Source organism: Aythya fuligula, chromosome 3, assembly GCF_009819795.1.
Source record: "Aythya fuligula isolate bAytFul2 chromosome 3, bAytFul2.pri, whole genome shotgun sequence".
NCBI lineage: Eukaryota > Metazoa > Chordata > Aves > Anseriformes > Anatidae > Aythya > Aythya fuligula.
The window spans coordinates 107,415,649-107,434,929 of NC_045561.1; the positions used below are offsets into that span (position 1 = coordinate 107,415,649).

The 19,281-nt window shown below is 38.8% G+C and overlaps 1 protein-coding gene across 5 annotated transcripts in view; it reads left to right on the forward strand.

Annotated features, from left to right (window-relative positions):
- The window catches only part of VSNL1 (visinin like 1), an 88,131-nt gene that overhangs the window by 21,033 nt on the left and 47,817 nt on the right, over positions 1–19,281 (forward strand). For 3 of the 5 annotated variants that reach the window (XM_032185057.1, XM_032185054.1, XM_032185055.1), the window contains exon 2: positions 16,444–16,610. In XM_032185057.1, the coding sequence (XP_032040948.1) occupies positions 16,449–16,610 (162 nt within the window). In that variant the 5' untranslated portion in view covers positions 16,444–16,448. The remainder of the gene's footprint in view (positions 1–16,443; positions 16,611–19,281) is intronic. The other 2 variants (XM_032185056.1, XM_032185058.1) reach the window with 1 other exon arrangement.

The following is a 19,281-nucleotide window of genomic DNA, read 5'->3' on the forward strand; positions in this document are numbered from 1 at the left end:
AGTAACAGGCCTGCTCTGGTCAGGAAAGTTGAAGGGATTTTTTCCACCATGAAAAAAGCAGGCAGATTTCCTGAATATCTTTTTTTTTTTTTTTTTTTTTTTTTTTTTTTTTTTTTTTCTTGGAGATTGAAAAATATTACTACCAAAAGCCCATCATATGGAGTCTTCTCAGTTCCAGAGGGGATGCTGTAATAGGTTCTCTTTATACTGATTTTTTTTGGATTTATTTACAAAAAAGAAAAAAGAAAAAAAAAAAGTGCTACAACTATAACCAGCTCAGACAACTCTTTGCCTTCTGGCAGCCAACAGTATTTTATATTGCACCCTCTGATTTGATTTACTAGCTTCTGCTTTTTTTTTTTTTTTTTTTTTTTTTTTTTTTTTTTTTTGAAATTTTTACCTTATTTCTAAGCTGTGTTCTTCATTTCCTTTAACTTTTCTCCTGTATTGTCATGCTTGAGAGAGTTAACAGCTCTACCCATACAGCATTTAGCATAAGCAGGGCATGATACAACTACAGATATGATAGATTATCTGTCGTTTTAAAGCTTTCAGTCAAAACCAGGTGCCTATCTAAAAACTGTACTCCAATGACAAAGATTGGAGATGAGCTGTGAATTTATATGTGAAACTCTACTATTTCCTTCCTAAGTAATTACAATACTCCTTCCCAAGTTGTTAAAATGCATGAATCTATGAAAACGCTTTTAGACTTTAATGACAGGAACATGTTAAAGCCATTTTATATCTAGTTGTAAAGTTTTAAAGTCACTTTTAATGTTCGTGTACTCATAATAAGTTAAAAGGTAGTAGGCAAAAGAATAGTTATCACACATTTTTACAAATTATGGAAAGATGGAAAAAAAATGAAGTGTTCATAAATGGTTTGTGGAGTTGACTAGTAAAGTGGAAAAGTTTACTTATGATTTGAAATTACCCATGACAGTCAAATTTAAATGCAACTATTAAGTGCCACAGCATGAGTATGTGCTACTGAATATTGGGAAGATAAAACAGTAGGAGAATTTGTTGGCGATAAGAGGAAGGTAATGTATGTGGGATAAAATATATTAATGGACTGGAGATAAGTTAATAGAAATCTGGAGAGAAGCTGGGTATTCCTGAGGATAGGTTTCTGAAAATGCCAGTTCAATAAAAATAGCAATTAAAATGGCTAGGAAATACTAAGACTGAAGTGGAAAAAGTATGTCACTGCTTGAGCATGCGGAGCATCCTTTATGTAATTATAGCCACTTGTACGAGTTGGTAAAATCGTAAAACGTATGGAAAAAGGAGTCAAATTTCCTTAGCTAGGCAGAGTCTGGCTGTGTCATGACCGATGAGAAGCAGGCGATTAAGAAATAGTCACTGTTTCTCACAGTACAAGAAATAGGGTCACCAATGAAATTATTGTATAACATTTAATTAAGTTATGAAACTGATTTCCACAGGATGTTGTGGAGACCAGGATATAAATGTGGTCAAAAAGGGATCAGACAAATTCAGGAAAGCTAATTTAATCAGTGATTATTAGACATGATAGTCTGGAGAGTCAACAGAGAGAGAACAGCACCTCCAAAGTATGACTCATCCCATCCTAGGAGAAATGTCTTAGATCAACTTGCTGAATCGCTATCTGGAGATGACTGTGTCTCTGTTGGCCTGAGTGACGATTGTTGTGTAGACACTAAAATCAGAGGATGTTAAAGCTAGGTGCGTTGGATCCCAGTGTAGGTGTTATATTCATATTGTAAAGTTGTATAGGACACTTTGGAAGTTAAAAAAGCTGTGGGTAAAATGGTGAAGATGGCATTGACTATAAAGAAAGGATGTTTTTGTATTTGTCATCCAAGATATTTTTGTTCTTTCTTACCAGCAGTTTGTGCACCCTACTGCAGAAGCATAATAAATACAAAATAGATTATGTCATCATCAAAATCACTCCCAGCCTCTGGAGTCATTAGAGAGAGCAACAGTCATATTTTATCATAAACCTTTTTGCTTCCACATTCTCTAGCGATGAGTGGAGTAATCATGAGGTAATGCCAAGGAGGGCAGTGTTTGATATTTCTAGCTTCCCAAATTGTACAGACCGAAATAGTCCAAGGTAGCTGTCAGTGTGGTTTCAGCTGCTTAGTGTCACAGCTGGGAGTAAAGGATTTCAGCCGCTGCTGGTTCCTGTCACCTGGGAGCAGTTACTGTGAGAGGCAGAGCCATGTGAATGCTACCTTAACTCTTCCTCCTTGCCTGTTGCCTCCAACAATTCCCCTTTGGCTTGGGGAAAGACTCCCTTGTTGGCTTCAGCAAGACCCTCAAAGTTGTCTCAGCAAGTGCAACTCTCTTTAAAACAGAATTGTCTATGTTATGTTATGTTATTTTAATTTTTTTTCTTTTCTGGCCATCACCTTTGTTCTGTGGGCCTCAACTATTCCCATGGACAATCTAATGACAGCCTATTAGGAGCAAACATCCTGCCCCTTGAGAATTAGAGCTATATGTCATGCCTTTCGGGGCTCATAGCCAATATTATTGTCTTTTTCTTGCTGGGTCTTCTAAAGTAGTTTTCCCAGGTGGCCTTTATCTGTTGAGGTAGGTGGTGAATCAGAACAAAATTTTATTTTCCTAGGCCATTTAATGGAACTGCAGGCTGGTGTTTTAGATTTAGTATATTTAGATTTAGAGGCCATTGAAGGGATTTCTGAATCAGCTTGTCAGTATGTAGCAGTCTATCAGTTTCTCTTGTCCTGGCAGATAATAAATGCAAGGAGTTCAGACAGTATTATTTGTGAATTTCATAATGCCATAATTTCAATATTTATATAGCTTTCGCTTGTTTTCATTCATATTTTTATCTGCACCACGATTGCTTCTTTTTCTTTTGTTCAATATATTGCTACTACCTGTTGTCAGAGTGCTTTGCTGAAGGAGTTCTGCATACATGGATGTCTAGATCAAAAATGTTGTTGCTGGTGCTTTTTTGCTCATCTTTTTCTGTCATCTCCAGAAAGGTAATTCCTGAACTGTGTCCTAGAAAAACAGCACTTACAATGTAATATGAAAAGCAAGCGGGTTTCAAGTAAAAAAAATAAAAAAATAAAAAATCTCTACCTTGTGTGTTGTCTTTTGGAGGATGAGGCACGGAAGTTCTTCTGGATGTGGCAGGGCTACAAATACGTCATGTGGTCTCTTTCATTTCCTCCTTCTTCCTCAGCAAAATATTATATTTGGCCATGATGAATACTAGTGAAATTTAGATTTTGTCTCTCACTTATTTTTGTCTTTCTCTAATTTCTCACCAAAAAAAGCATGTGTGCGCACACATGGATTCAGCTGGGCAAGTATATCAGTGTTTTATTAGCACAGCTGCAAAAAACAGTTATAAAAATTTATTCCAGTAGAGCTCTCATTTAAAACAGTTGGAAGAAATTGTTCCAATTATTTTTAATGTATGAAATTACAAAATTATGCAGTCCTTTAGCATGAGAGGCTTTTTCTCTTTCCCTACCACCCTCTGGCTTATCTTTTAACAGAAAGACCATATGCTGTGATTCATACTTAGGACTTCTGAAAAGTTACAGTTTTTTTACGTTGCTGTCTTTTGTAACTATTGTACTATATAAAAGAAACCCAAACTAGAAGAAATAGCTAACAACTTTCAATTGTTGCATATCCCAGATCTGTTTTGTATTTGTAATGAATTTTATGTTATGAAGGGCATACACGAGGCTTAGAGCCTTGCCATTAAGGTCATGAAATAATAATGAGGTTCCTGTATCAGGGACACAGAGTTTCCTCAGAGAGAGACAGCTTTACTTTTGCTTTGTCCTTCTTGCTCATTTCGCAGTTTCTATCAATATTAATGTCAGAATGCATTCTTTTCTTTCCTTTTTTTTTCCCCCTAAATATATAACCTTGCTAAGACCTTTGTCATCTGTAAAAATACTTATATTTTTACAGGAGGAAGGGCTTGTGAGACTCATCTATATTATCTGTCAGTCTGATTTCAAATAGCATGCGCTGATTAATGAGGAAATACTAGGTGATGGTAATGATTATGTGCATTATTACTTTTTGATTCTGGATTTGCCCACATAGCATAGATTCTCCATGCCAAAGAACTTATTTTCTTAATCTTCATTATAGCCATTTTTACATTTTGAATCAATTGTGTGCTTTATAACACAAATTGGATTGACAGCTCTGGCAAGTGAAACTCATAAAGTTTCACTTTAAAAATCACACAGAAAGTTTAAAAAGTTTCACTTTTTAAAATCACACAGAATGAACACTTTTAAATTCAATCCTAGAGGTCCTAGTTCAGCTTCATGCTTTCCCAGCCTTGACCTTTTTGCTCCCATGTCCATCAAAGATACTAGCCAAAGCTAAAAAATGACTTGGAGATCTCAAGTATGATTTGAACCCCTTGTATGTTATGCTATAAACTAGCAAGGACAGGCACAAACAACAGGGGTCCCTGTGCTTAGCAGCTCTCCCTCTGGCACAGCTGACATGACGGCTGACCACGCACTCTCAGCTGCTTGCACACATGCTAGTGGGAGTGAATGGGACGGCTGACAGCTTCTTGGTTAACATGGCATAGCAGGCAAATGTCAGCTCATTCAGCTAGACCAGGAACACCTTATTTTCCATCTCACCTTCAGGTGCATATAACAAAGCCGTCCTACTAGCATAAGCACAGATTCAGGGGAGGCAGGCATTGTTGAAGGTCTCCAGAGGGTGAGCCTGTTGATAAATCTTGTTTAACAAATTTAGGTGTTTTTTCTGTGAAGATTTTTCTCTTGACAAAACAGAGCAGGGCACTTGTAGATGTCTAAAGTAAGTGGGCAAGATCTCATTCAACTGATTCAGCTGCTAATCATAGGGGTCTGGTGCCATCTAAAATGTGTCTTGAGACGTCACAAGGAGCTAGCAGATACCAACAGTCATACTACTCTGTCTGGGCAGCTGAATCCAGTTCAGTGTGGTTTAGGTCATTCCAATCAATACTCTCTAAAGTATGACTTAATCCTCTTTTTGCTATGAGATGGTTACCAACCTGCCTTCTTAGTATTACAGTGAAAAATGTCTCAAATAAGCTGTCAAACACCTATAAATTACACTATTATGTTCCAAACTGTAAAAATCAAATGCAAGGAAAAAAAAAACTTTACGTTTCACACTAGAGCAATGAAGAACTTCTTGTATGAAAATTATTTCTGAAGAAAACATTTTCAGGTTTTCTTCCGTGATTCTTTTATAGTCAGTGTTACTGAGGGTCAGGTTTGAAGTATATTTTTTCCTGTTCAAGTTGTTTATGTGATTCATTTGCTCACTTGTTTCTATGAGTAACATTTCTGACTGCCCCTCAGTGTCCAACTCAAAAGTGTAAAGCCATTGATTTCATTCTGCAGAATTATGATTCATCATCTCAGTAATGTATTTCCTCTGCATTTAATCATGCTCCATCTGAAGCAGTCACAAGGGATAATTCTGACGATTGGTTTATAATGTATTTGGGGTGAGCGTTGCACCAATGGATCACTAGCCACAATGTTATAAACACTTTGTTTTGACTCTGAAAGGTTTTTAGGAAAATAAAAAGCTGTATCTGCTTTCCTGCTAACCACTTCTGTTAATATCTATCATAATATAGTCATGTGGTTTTTAGTAATGTAGCTGTTTAGCACACAAGTCAAAATCATCAGTTGAAGTCAGCTTATTCACAGTGGTCAGAGATGTGTGTGCAAAAGCAAGCTAACTCCAGAGTTTTAGATGTTTCCTTCTCATGGAGGAATACAATGGAAGTAAGAGACTTAAAACTTATATGTATGTATCAGCTTCCATTTATTTCAGTCATTTCAAACCTATTCGTAGACGCTATGCTGTTGTCCCTTTGTCGGTCGTAGTTGTCACCACAGGGCACGGGAGTGAGAAAAAGGTGAAAAAGAGAGTTCAAGAGAGTTCCTGTGAGTTGGGAACGGAGAGGAACTAACCCAGGCACTAATTTTGCTGCAGTTATTCCTTGCAACGACCATACAGTGCTCACCACACCTGCTTCTCCCTGTGCATCCAGCACTATGAGACAGTTTTTGCACTGTTGGGCAGAGCTGCAGTTGATAATGAGAGAGCTCGGTATTAGAAAGGGGTTGGAGAAGGCCAAATTTTTATATAGCTTTATGATGCTCAGTTTTTTATCAAATGAAATTATATTTAATAATAAATATTCTTCTTACTCTTTGAGGACAGGACTTTAATTGACAATAAGAACAACACTGAGGAAAAAGCACAAAGTGACAAGAGGGTAAAGAGACCATCTTGAACAGCATGTTCTCTGCAGTTCAGCCATTTTGTTTTGGGGGAACCTGGAAAGGGTGGAAAAGAATTAATTTTTCCACTGTTTTGATAGGAGGAAATAACAATACAAAAGAGAGGGCTTGTATTTGGTAAACCATCATATGGTGTTTGTAATGGCATTAGTTACACCTGATTAAAGGTTGTAATGCAGAGGAATAGCAATCAACTTCAGTAATGTATGCACCCCCTGGTGAGATCAGGAATAACATTTTGGTTCTAGGTTCTCCACTGTTGATGAGAGGGATGGGATCTTTCTTGCTTCACTTGAAGCATTTAGAAATCCAGTTTCAGATCTAAGCAGGTTTACAAGGCTGCCTCTACAACCGTTAGAAAGAAAGAGATGCTTGTAGAGGGTGATTCATCCTCTCTTAAAATAGGCATACATATATTCATCCTGACTCTTTCAGACATCTATCTCTGCATGGGGTGAATCACCGTGAAGATGTCTTGCCATCTCCATTGACTGCAGAGGAACCAAAGACAACTAATGTTTTAAACAACTAATGTTCAATGTGATTAATCCACCTTGGCAGGAAAGTAAGGTGGTATTGTTTAAAAGCTGCGATAAGGAATGTGGATATAAATCAAGGATGAAGCTTGTATCATAAGCAGAGCCCAGTGACTCAGAAATGTGGTCCTAAAAGACATGTGATGGGTTAAAACCCAAATTGCAATGAGTCTGAAAGGTGAGCAGTAAGAGTACCTATTACTAAATATTCCAGTTTAGAGAATTTGGCTAGTTTGTGGAGCAGGTATGGAGAAAGTACTTACATGTAAATATGAGTAATGGCTGAAGTCTTAAAAACTCTTATCCCCAAGCCCAAAGGAAAAATAACATTTGAATAAACTCTGGTCTACAAATTTACATGAAGGCTATTTTTCAGGTAGAGGAACTGCTGGTCAAGTTTGGCATAACAAAATTAGAAGTGTAATTACAGTCTGCATAAACGTGATTCCACGGTTCCAGAAGAAGGCTGGAATTCACTCAGGGAAACTATAATGTTCAAGCATGCGTTGTTAATTTTGCCCCTCCCCGCCCCCCCAAAAAAAAAGAAGTTTGAAACAACTGTCCCAGAAGAGGTGGAATACTAATTGTCAGTAAGTCTCTGAAATACCTAGAAATCACATAAGCAGTTCTTTTGAAATGCAAGAGTTGGAAAGTAATGATCAGTGCTGAAACACAATTTGTTCCAGTGGCCACTCCTAATGATGTCTAGGAAGTTACGATTTTCAGGGCATCTCACATGGGAAAGCCTTTTGGAAGTGATAGATTCTAGAATAAAATCTCCGTGAGATCAGCAAAAAACAGTTCTATTTGGCATAGGACATAAAACAAACTTGTCAGAGCAGTGAAAGCTCTTCTGGTGGAATATTCTGGATAATCAGTCTAACCGTTACTCAAGTTTATTGGAAAGGTGTTTAGCATATGAATTACTACAAAAAGATACAGTAAATGTTCTGTGTGCATTTTAATATTGTTATTTACGAAGACAAAAATGGAGAGAATAGACCTGTTAAGAAAAAAATGCAAGTGCTGATAAATGATACTTCTTCCTCAATTCACGCCTCCTTGTGATGTACTAGTGACCACAGCTGATAGAGGCTGGGCCAATAGCAAAATAAAATGATGGCAACTGATGCATTTAAGTGTTTGACACTCAGCGTTAACAAGCATATTGTTCTCTTCAGAAAATATTCACTAAATTGTCTAGGAGATCTCAAATAGGTCACCAAATTCTGTCTCAATATTGGAGAATTAAAAGTGGGCATGACCAAAAGAATTACCATATAAGTTATAGCATGCAACAAAACCAAACAAAAGGGTGAAGAAGGAAGTGCTCAGTAAAAAAAAATTTCTTCAGAAATTTTTTTAAGATTGTCCAGAACCAAAACTTTCTGTAGAAATATGGATACCCTCCTCCTTGTGGTTTGAGACAGAGAAAGAACAAGCAAAAGGGAGATTTTGCCCCTGTCTCTCCAAGGCTAGAGCTAAATGCTAGAGCCTGGAAGCTCTCCTGAGCTCTTGGGTCTGGTTGAACAACACAGATAAGTCTCAGCTTTATGTATTTATGTATTTCTTCCTATGTCCACCAGTAAAGGAGGAAAGAAGGCTATGGCATGCTGTAAGCAGTTTCCTAATCCAAATTAGGAGAAGGGACAGAATTAGGACCCTGAGATGTACTTCAGATCACGTGCCTACGGGTTAGTTTATACACAACCTGATGTATTCAGAGTTGGGCTTTGAATATAGCCCTAATGTGCCCCACAGGGGTGGATCAACAGTGGAGCTACTGGTGATTCTAGTATTGGCCTCGATTTGAAAATGCAGAGAATTCCCATTTGGTTTTATTTCAGACTTAACAAAAGACAATATTTTCACACTTTTAATGAAATAAATCCAAATTCTGTTTCCTAGACACCTGAAGAAAAAAAGCCCTACATACCGTTACTTTAAAGCATCCTCCTGTGTGGCTTTTACCTTTCAAATGTTTATTATTATTGTTATTATTATTATTGCTTGAATCTAATTGAATATCCATCTCATTTCAAATAACATTTAAAAATATATCTCTTTTATTTTGCTTAAACCTCTTCTCTCCATTTATTATTCAATTCAGTTGGATAATTGCATCCCTTAATGACATTACTCTCTATTTTCCCCCATTTCTTTTACGCAGAGAGATTGCAGACCTGAATCTGATCTTTGGTAAAACCAGTAGAGTAATATGAAATCATTGGATTTATTCCAGATTTTACTGTAGTGTAATACCATCAGAACCTAGCCTGTTTGCTTCACCCTTATTTCATCATTTGTTATCAGCAGCAAATTACGACTGTTCCTAATTTCAGTATGGGGTTGTACACAAAAATTCTGATTTTTTTTTCCTCTACTGATGGACTTTCTGTTTTTCTGGTGCAAAGAACAGTATAAATGTGGTGAAAATTCCAGAATATAGTGTTAAGTACTATATAAAGGGGAGAGCTCTGCACAGCCTGTCCCTGTTGGGCTTCTGCTGTGTCTGGGCCCTCTGCCACTGCCTGGAGTGTTGCTCCTTGTCTGCCTTTTTTGCCCCAACAGTAACATTGAGAAGTGGATTGCATTCATCTTCCACTCCTGCTGGCTGTATCAGCTCTTTCTCCCTGCTGGCAAAGTGCAGGTGTGGAGCTGCAGTGCGTTAGGATCCATGAGTTCATGGTTCAGAGGAGTAGGAGGAGGGCGCTGAGCAGTGGGGAGCTGGGGGTCAGCATCTTCTCACGGGTAACTGGTGATAGGACTAGAGGGAATGGCCTCAAGTTGCACCAGGGGAGGTTCAGGTTGGAATTTAGGAGACATTTCTTCTCAGAAAGAGCAGTCGGGCATTGGAACAGGTTGCCCAGGGAGGTGGTAGGGTCACTGTCCCTGGGGGTGTTTAAGGAAAGGGTGGACGTGGTGCTTAGGGACATAGTTTAGTGGTCATAGCGGGATGATTGGACCAGATGATCTTGGAGGTCTTAATGATTCTATTACTCTGTGATTTTGTGATTTCTTCTTCTGTGGAACAAGTGTATTTGAGGGAGTGAAGCACCTGTAGTTTGATAGCCTGCTTCTCTCTATCCTTCATGCTGACATTAGCAGAGGAAAGGCTGTAAGTATTAGAAATAGCCCGAGGAGAAAGGAACAATGCTGGGAGTTGTCAGGACTTATAGTTATTATCAGCACACAGCTGGAAATTTGATAAACAGCCTGATCAAAAATAACAAGAAAATTATTCTGTTATTGTCGATTATGTGCATAGTTCTGTGCTTTCCCCAGCATTTAATTGTTTTGGGTTTTGTTCCCCCTATATATCTCTGTATGTTGGAGGCTATACGGTGCTTAATGTACCGTTTATAGATTTGTATTATGTCAAAGATTGCAAAGACACCCACTACACTTGCCTGCTCAATGCCTGGATTTCACATGTAGTCCCCAGGAGTCAGCACGTTCCTGTGGGAGCTTGTGGGCTGGGAGTGGGCAGAGGGGTGGGGATGAAGCACAGCTTTCCTTCCAACCTAATGACTGCCTGCCAGCACAGCTGAGCTGGCAAAGTGAATGTTGTCATTTGCTTCTGGCATAGTCCACACAACTCGTTCCCGTTTCCCAGAGCCAGGGAAGAGCAAAAAAAACATGTGCCTTGCAAGGGGACTCATTTAAAGCACACGCCCCATGTGGCTGCAGAGATGTTGATTGACTACAGCTTTCAGCTCAAGCAGGATTACTGGGAAAGCAGGAGCAGGAACACTAGCATGTGCAAAAGCAGCCAAAATACACTGAGATAAGTTGGGGCAGTCCCAGTGCTTAGCATCACTTAACACCAGGTGCCTGTGCCCAGGGACGTGGGTGAATCTGCCTGCACTCCTTCTGGAGTCAGTGAGGGGAGGGAGGTGACCCCAGTCATTCTCTAAATGATCCTTTGGATGAAACCTTTTACTTTCAATGGAGGGTACCTACTGTGGGTATGAAAAGTTAGGCGGTATGACTGCTCCATTTCCCTCTCATTGTTTCCCCAGATGCTGCGGGGCATCTGTGGTTCTTCCCTCTTCTCAAACAGGGTCAGCGAGAGCAGGTTGCTTAGGGCTGTCTGCATCTGGGCATTGAATATCTCTTGGGGTGGGGACTCCACAGCCTCTCTGGGCAACCAGTGTTTGATCAGTGGCAGAGTAAAAAAGTGTTTTCATGCATCCAGACAGATTTTCCTGAATTGCAGTTTGTGCCCATTGCTTCTTGTCTCGCTGGGCACCCCTGAGAAGAGCCCGTCTCTGTCTTCTTTACTTTAAATTCCCACTTGGAATTTATACACACTGATACGATCCCCCCCCAAACCTTCTGTACTCCAGGCTGAACATCCCCAGCACTCTCAGCCTCTCCATGTACGACACATGCTCCACTCTCCTAATCTAATCACCTCCACGGCCCTTCACTGGTCTCTCTCTGGTATGTTCAGGTCTCCCTTGTCCTGGAAGCCCAGCACTGGACCCAGCACTCCAGGTGCCTATCACTGGTGCTTAGCAGAGAAGGATCACTCTTCTCAAACTGCTGGCAACACTCTTCCTAATGCAACTTAGACAGAAAATAGCTTTATACAACTCGATTTAAGCAAAGGGAGCAAAAAGGAACAGAACAGGATTTTTGGAGACATGACTGGACATTGCTGATGCTGTCTATTCAAAGGAGTTTGGGTCCTTTTCAGCACAAATGTCATGTCTTTAGCAGCACTCAGTTTACTCTTCCACAGAAATGGACAGTTATTTTTGTTTGCACTTGGTCCCTTTGAAAATTGAAAACTTGCCGAGGAGGCCAAAGGGAGAGGAGGGGAAAGAGAGGAAGCAGGTGGGACTGGAACTGTTAGCAACAGTTTGGGGATGTTTTGAAATAACTAAACAGCAAAGGAGCTTCCGTAAGTCATGTTTTGCTATTCACGTTTATTTTTTTTTCTGCTTAGGTCTTGAATAAAATTCTAAATTCTATTTGTAAGACTGACCCCACACTGCTAGTTTAGTACTGGCAAGCCAAGTGGGAGATACAGACCCGATAAACCTGTGTAGGAACAGCTGTAAAATATTCCAGGGGAAAAAACACCTTCAGTTGGCCAAGAGATTTGGATGATGTCCATGTGGAGAGCAGAGAGCTTTTGAAACACCTGAAGCTCGTGTGGGACACACGGTAGCATTGCAGGAAACCTATAAAGCAAAAGATTTATCAGGAAAAAACTGGAAGACCAGGTATGGTTTTAAAACTGGAGGAACCGTCATCCTCTTGCTGCACATGACTTAATCCCTGTTGTCTCCAAAGCCCCTAGTAAATCATATAAAAGCAGTTTGCTAAGCCATGCTTCTGAGTCCTTTGAGAGGCGCTTCCAGCTGCTGCAGCCCCTTGCTCGAGCTGGCTGGCAGTGCCCATCCTGAGCTGCAGTGGTGCAGAGCACAGCCGTGTACGTCCTCGTGTTGTTCCTGCCAGCTGCTGACACAGCCCGCAAGGCTTCTGTTTTGGAATCTGTTTAATAAAACTCCAGCTTTTAAAACTGACCCTCCTACTGTAGAAACAGCAGCTAAGGTGTTGCTATATGAGAGCTGAAGTACCAAACATTGCTGGGAAGCTTGTTCCTCTGCGTGGCTGATGTTTGCTTGCAGCATTTTAGCTAAGGGTATGTGTTTTTTAAGCTCAGCTTTTATTGCTGTTGCTGCTTGTGACACAACTCTGCAGTTTCAGTATTTTTCTTGATCTCTAATCTGCATTGTGTTGCCCTTGCTAATATTAAAATGTTCTCCTGCTAGAGTAATCTCATCGGGAATAGACTTGACACCTTTACTCGTGCTAAATGCCTCCCTCTTTGCTGGTTCCTTGTTTATTGTGAATCTGTCTCCAGTATTTGTTTGGAGTTGAAACATGTTGCCTTTTTTTTGTTTTCCTTTCTTGTTTTTTACCAATCAGAAAATGCAACAGAAGATGAAGAACGCTGCTTGAATCGTCACATTGCATGGTTGGAAGCTTGGAAGTTGGAAGCAAATTTAGAGTTTAAAAGAATAAAATTTTCTAAACAAAGAAATGCTTGCAGAGTGACCTTTCCCCTTCTTGAAGAATTAGTGATTGTGCAGCTGTTCTCTCCTGTATTTTCCTAATGCATATTCATAGATTTTCACAAGGAAAAAAACATGTTTGGGAAACCATGATTCTAAGTTAATTAAAAAGTTTTTCATTTTAGAAAATTAAATGTGTTGGCAGTGGCTTACTCATTGCTAATGGGTAATTGTACTTTTTCAATAATAATAAGAGATTCAATGAAACTCTAGAAGATGTTAGAATGTGATTAACTAGATAATCTGTATATTTGAGTTTTTATTCCCAAATAAGATGGATCTCCCAGAGCCAGAAGTGTGAGTTTATATTTGATAATTATATGAGACTCTTGAGCTTTCTTGCAGATTATAATTCAATTCTGAAGGGGAAAAAAAAAAAAAGAGAGAGAGAAGGAAGAATGGGTGCCTCTAATTATAGGAAGACATTGTGACTGGCTTGGTCAGCTTGTTCAGTCCCTCATTTCAAACAGAACAAGGCAGAGTATGGGCCATGCTGTGCTGGAGCTGCAAATACAAATACAGAACCCACCAGTCCCAAATTATACCTTCCTCAAGTACTGGTTGTTTCTGTGGAACAGTTTCTGAAAGTGTTTATTAAGATCTTAGCCATGGTTTTCATTGATTTAGTAGAGGATATTAAATGTTGAGGAGCATTAGAGATGGCTGGAAGGTGTTTAGGATTTATTGAACAACTTGTGGCTTGAGCAAGCAGCTTACCAAAACAAGGGACCTGCATCACAGAGGCAGAAAAGCTGGGTCTCATTTCTTTGAATCTGATGATAGGAAAGGTTTTATGTATGGATTTTTGTTCAGCTCTATATTCAGGTATTCTTACATATGTGCAGACCCACTCTTTTTCTATGGTGTTTTATGACCACATTACCAGTAATAATAAAGTTAACTTCAGAAGATGGTGCTGATTCACAGGTCTGTCTGTTTAGTACCGGGTCCAAGGGCTGTAAAGCTAGCAAAATAAATGCAGAAAAGTTACTTTTACGTTAACAGTAACAGAAAATTTGCTAGTGAAAAACACCTGATCTTAAAACACCTGATCTTTGCCCATCGAAAATGCTTTTTTTTTTTTTTTTTTTTCTTCATGTGTAAGTGCTGTTGAGAAAATATTAATGGAGGTAAGGATCCAGGTGAAAAGAGTCAAGTAAAAGCACACTTGGCTAAATTAAGAGAGCTAGAAGATGCCTTGTGAATCTGCCTAAGGTAGTTACCGTAATTGCTGAGAATCTTTAATGGTCCTCTGGATCCTAAGCAAAGCACCTTAAGACTGCAAGGGGTCACATAGTTTAAAGGAGAAAAAGAAAAAAAAAAGGGGGGGGGAACAAACAGGCCCCTTAAAGATTAAAACAAATGAAACAATCTGTTGTTTCACTTAAAAGTAATCTGAACTGGAATTACTGTACTTTAGTCTCTGTGGGATTAAAATTCAGATTATGTCAAATTAGGTCAATCTCATACACAAGAGGATGGGGACTTCAAAGCTAAGGCTGGGACAATTGTTCTAAATACTATAAATTACATACCCACCCTTTAACAAGACAGCTAATTTCTAGGCATCTGCACATACAGGTAGGCCTGTGGTAATTAACTGAAAGGTCAAACTCTCCAATATGGCTGAGTTTACCAAAATGTGTGGATGGGAGATTGGCAAATATCCAAAGCGAGTTTGGCACAAGCAGTCTGCTGCCCTTAAGTAGCAGCTCTGTGAGTCCATGTAGTAGGGTTCCTGTAGTTCAGAGAAGATGCAAGGCCAGGAGCAAGAAAGTGCTGAAGCATCTTGCAGGGCTGGAAGAGGAAGGAGGTGCAAAGTATGGGGAAAAAACATCTGCTTGCTGGAAGCACGCCAAAAGATTGTGGACCAGGTCTACCTTCAGTTGCTCATCTAGTAGCCAAGGTCCCAAAGATATCTCTAACTGGAGTTTCTACCTTGATGGGTTGTAGCACTTTTCACTGTCCAAAGACTGAATTTCTCAATTTCGTACCAGCTGAATGCTTTGTAGAAAGCCACCCCCCTTCTCAGTATTACGGGTGTTTGTGCAACTGAACGGCCTTGGCAGGGATGTCCCGGCAACCCTGACCATCCTGTGGGAGGGGATGCTGTGGAGGGGATGAGGACAGACCAGGCAGGGATGTCACCAAAGACTCCCCTTTGGTGGCCATGTGGTGTTTCGGGATGAGACCTGGTGACACTGGTAGCATGGCACTGGTGGTTATGTTGGTTATGGATAAACCAAGAGGAATGGGAAACTTTGCGCCTGCTCAAAGATGGTTCCTGTAAAGGGAGTTTTATAAATATATTGATTCTCTGGAACAGAACAAAATATCTCCTTCTGAGGAGAAAGAAACTAAATTTAGTAATAGGGGAAGATGCCAAAAGCAATAGATTAATATCAGGAATGGGTGGTGATATGGATTAGAAATCAATGCATTCAATGTGGTTCTGTCATTAGAGGCAGATGCTATACTGGAAGATAAAAATGGAAATGCCAAGCTTGGCTCAGGAAAGAAATTATTCATCTCTTTGCAGTGCTGTACAGGACAAGTTAAGTACTGTGTGTCATCTGATTAAAAAATAACTGAAAGACATCTCCTGTCATGAACAAACTGTAGTACAGTAGTACTGGAACAGGTTAAAGGAAAGGATTTCTTAAAAGATACCTCAATTGAAAGGCCAGTGTCAATAGCACTGAAAGTTCGGTATGTACATACACACAAATGAGTATTTTGTGTCTGTATGTTTTATGTGTAATATTTACTAGTATGTCTGTAAGATATATGTAAGATATATGTCATGGATATCTCTGGAGTTAACAGTGGTGATAAACCAGTGTGTGGAGCATCCAGTGGTTTATGTTATAAACCTCTCTGTCCATAACCCTGCACCTGTGAGGAACAGCTGCTAACATGAGTGTCATACCAGAGAGATTTTCAAGAGAAAAATAAAGAGGAATTCTGCGGGCATCCCTGAATGTGTGAAAATTTTTTGTTAAATTAAAAAGAAAAAAGAAGTGAAGTCATCTTTTTTCATCCCTAGTGTGAAGAAAAGCCAGAAATTACAGAAATCACTAAAAATGAGAGGCAGCTTTTCAACGTGATACTAGCACTATGGTGAAATGGAGTAGTACTTTCCAACGGAAGGAAAATACCCTACCATCAAAGTCAAAAGAAAATAAATCTTTCACTTAGATGATACTATTATTAAAGACAGAAGAGATTTATTTTCAACATTAATTTAAAGGCAAATGAGCAGTCTTTCTCCAGGCCTTGAGATATGTGGGTGAAAGATGTATTTTTCACCATTTCAGCCTCTAACGTTCAGGCATAGCTTAGGTTCCTGTTCACTAGGGAATCTGTAAAGTTATGTTTTGACTAAAAGCAGCAGTGAGTGCAAAACAAGTGATGCGTTCGAGCTTTGCCGCTAATCAAGTTTAAAATGATCACAGCAACTTGGCTAATTGTATTAATTTATTTCTTCTTAAGGCAGAATGGGGAAACAAAATAGCAAGCTGGCCCCTGAAGTTATGGAAGATCTGGTGAAGAGCACGGAGTTCAATGAACACGAGCTAAAACAGTGGTACAAAGGCTTTCTAAAGGACTGTCCAAGTGGAAGACTGAACCTTGAGGAGTTTCAGCAGCTCTACGTGAAAGTAAGTTATTATTAAGTTTCTTCTGTTTGGCCTTCAAAAAGTTTACAAAGTAATACAAAGCAAACACATGGTCAAGAGCTGTCCTTCATTTAAACTAAGGAATCCTTCATTAGGAGAAGCAATGCTGGATACAGGGAGGTAAATGGGAAGTGCTGCCGTCATTGAACTAGCACTTCTGATAGCTACAGTGACCAGTACCAAAAGTTTAAGGAAAAAATACGTGGTTTACTCAAAGAAATACAGTCTCTTCACTCTGTAATTTATGAGCCTTTTTCACCTTCAGTAAGAGGTTGCAGCCCTATTCAATAAGCCATACTTTACGTATTTAATACCACTGGAATACAAACCCTGGACCTACTCATATAAAAGACTATATTTCTTTTGGTTTCAAACAAAAGTAGCGAGGCTTCATGGCGGTATGTCCTCTGCAGATAAATTATGCACTGTGTACAAAGGATTTCCTTCTCTAGATTTTGAGTACTACCTTTCTTTTTTCTCTACTGTTTCTTTGCCCTTGATAGATATGAAAGGAAAGGCATGCTGCTGTTCAGTTTATTTTCTTTTTATTCTTCATTATTTTATCATGTCCAATGTAGTCTTTTCCTTACATTTAGTATGTATTTATTCTGTAAAAAGAAGTGCATGGGGGCAGCATGAGAAGTGTATTCATGTTACAAAGATAATTATATTTTAATTCAGAATCGAGTGTCTGCCTAAAGGTCAGAGACTTCAAAGTAATTTTAATTAGGGGGAATACTGGATGGTGATGATGAACACTAGGATCAGAAACAGTTCATAAATACGTGAGGCCCAATAAAAATTTAAAAAGCCTTTCAAATGTGTTAATACTGAGCACACTGACAATTTCTGCAGACAAGTGGGACTATCTGTCTTTTCCCTTAAATGCATACTACAGTCCTATCCTCAATTTCTTCAGTGTAGAACCAGATCACTCTGTGAATCATCACCTAGTCCCTTGTAATTTCTAATGAGTGGTCACAAAAACTGCTAACTACAGTTTATATAAGTAAGCCTCTGTCTTTTTGTTTTAATATTTATGACTAGAGATGTTACCCGACAATCTTTTTCTTAAAAAAGACTGCCTTTGTAATAACTGTTATTTTCAGATGAAATAATTTTTACTGCCTCAGGTATTGTGCTTGTTATTGACTGATAATTTATAGCTTCTATTTTAAATTGTACTCAGTGTACAGCCACAGGATTAGACACCTAATCATTTCTCTGACGTGTTTCTGAGGAAAGTTAATAGTCTTTACAAAATATTCCAAATAAAGTATGTCAAGTGTTTAACTCCTTGAAATCATTATTTTCTTTTTGGCAAATTACAGAATCACAGAGAATCACAGATTCTTTTGTAATAAATTGTAATAAAGTGATTTTTTTTCAATGACTTTATGTGTTGTGGGGGAAGCTATCATCTGAAAATAGCTCGAAGCTGTTAGGACTTCCTCCCTTCAAAAGGCTGTTTGAAGTGTTTGCAGATAATTCACGAGATACTTTACTCATGGAGGAAGTATCAGAGAGTAAATTCAGGATTAAGTTTACAAAATGGTACTGCAAAATGTAAAACAAAGAGTATAGAAGTACTGAAATCTGGAGACATCTCTGTAGTCTTACTGAACCGCAGTATCTGGCTTTTAGTTTTATGGCCTCGTAAATTTTTGGAAATGCACACCAAATAAGATTGTCTCCTGTGCTTTTGTGGTTATGTTTTTTGAGATCTGCTCTGTAATGTTGCTGTTGTATATTTGGTCCAGTTTATAGTTGTTCTATATATAATGTCTATATACAGGGCAAAATACTAATTTTGCAGAAGAGAAATACGATTAGCTGTAGTAAATCCAGAGCTTTACTTCTCCTTCTGTCACTGAAATGCTTCTAAAATAATGGCCCTCGGCTGTCTGAGAAATTAATGGTCTGAGTGTTGTCAGTGGCGGCGACTTCTTGTCCACAGGATGTTCTGCTTGCCCTGGCTGCAGACAAAACCCCAGATTTGACATTTGATCTTTCCAGGAGAAGCCACCAGAAGGAGACCCAAATCACGATTATTACATTTACAGCATTTCAGTTTGTTTAATGCATATGTGGGGTAAAAATGTATGAAGTTAGTATTTATTAATAATTTCTCTGCATGAACTTACGGTTGGGAGAGATGACATTTTAGTTCTTGGTCTGAACTGAATTTTATCAGAGAAGATTTCTGTAAACAAATATACTTGGAAAAGAAAGAACTACGTTTTTCAGTTCAGATTTACATTGTCTTTAAATGATAATGTTTATTTGTTCAAGGGAGTTGTGTGGTACACTTTCATGTGGGTTGAAGGGTGTTGGTCATCTTAGTAAGATACAAAGAATGCTTTTCTTTTACTCAGACATAATAGAAAATATCCTCAACTTAAAGAATAAACACATTTTAGGTTTCTCAAGAGCATTGTTTTTCGGTTAATTTCTTGAATGTTTCTAGTTACTACTCTACTGGCATAATTACAGAGTGGGGTGCACAAACTTGGAGTGCACAAACTACATTGTTGTGGAGGAAACTTATCTGGAAGATGTGTCCTGGAATCACACCTAATGTATTACTGTTTCTAATGCCAGCTAATAAGCACTTACTCCATGGGTCCAAACTAGACCTGGTCTGAATTAAAAC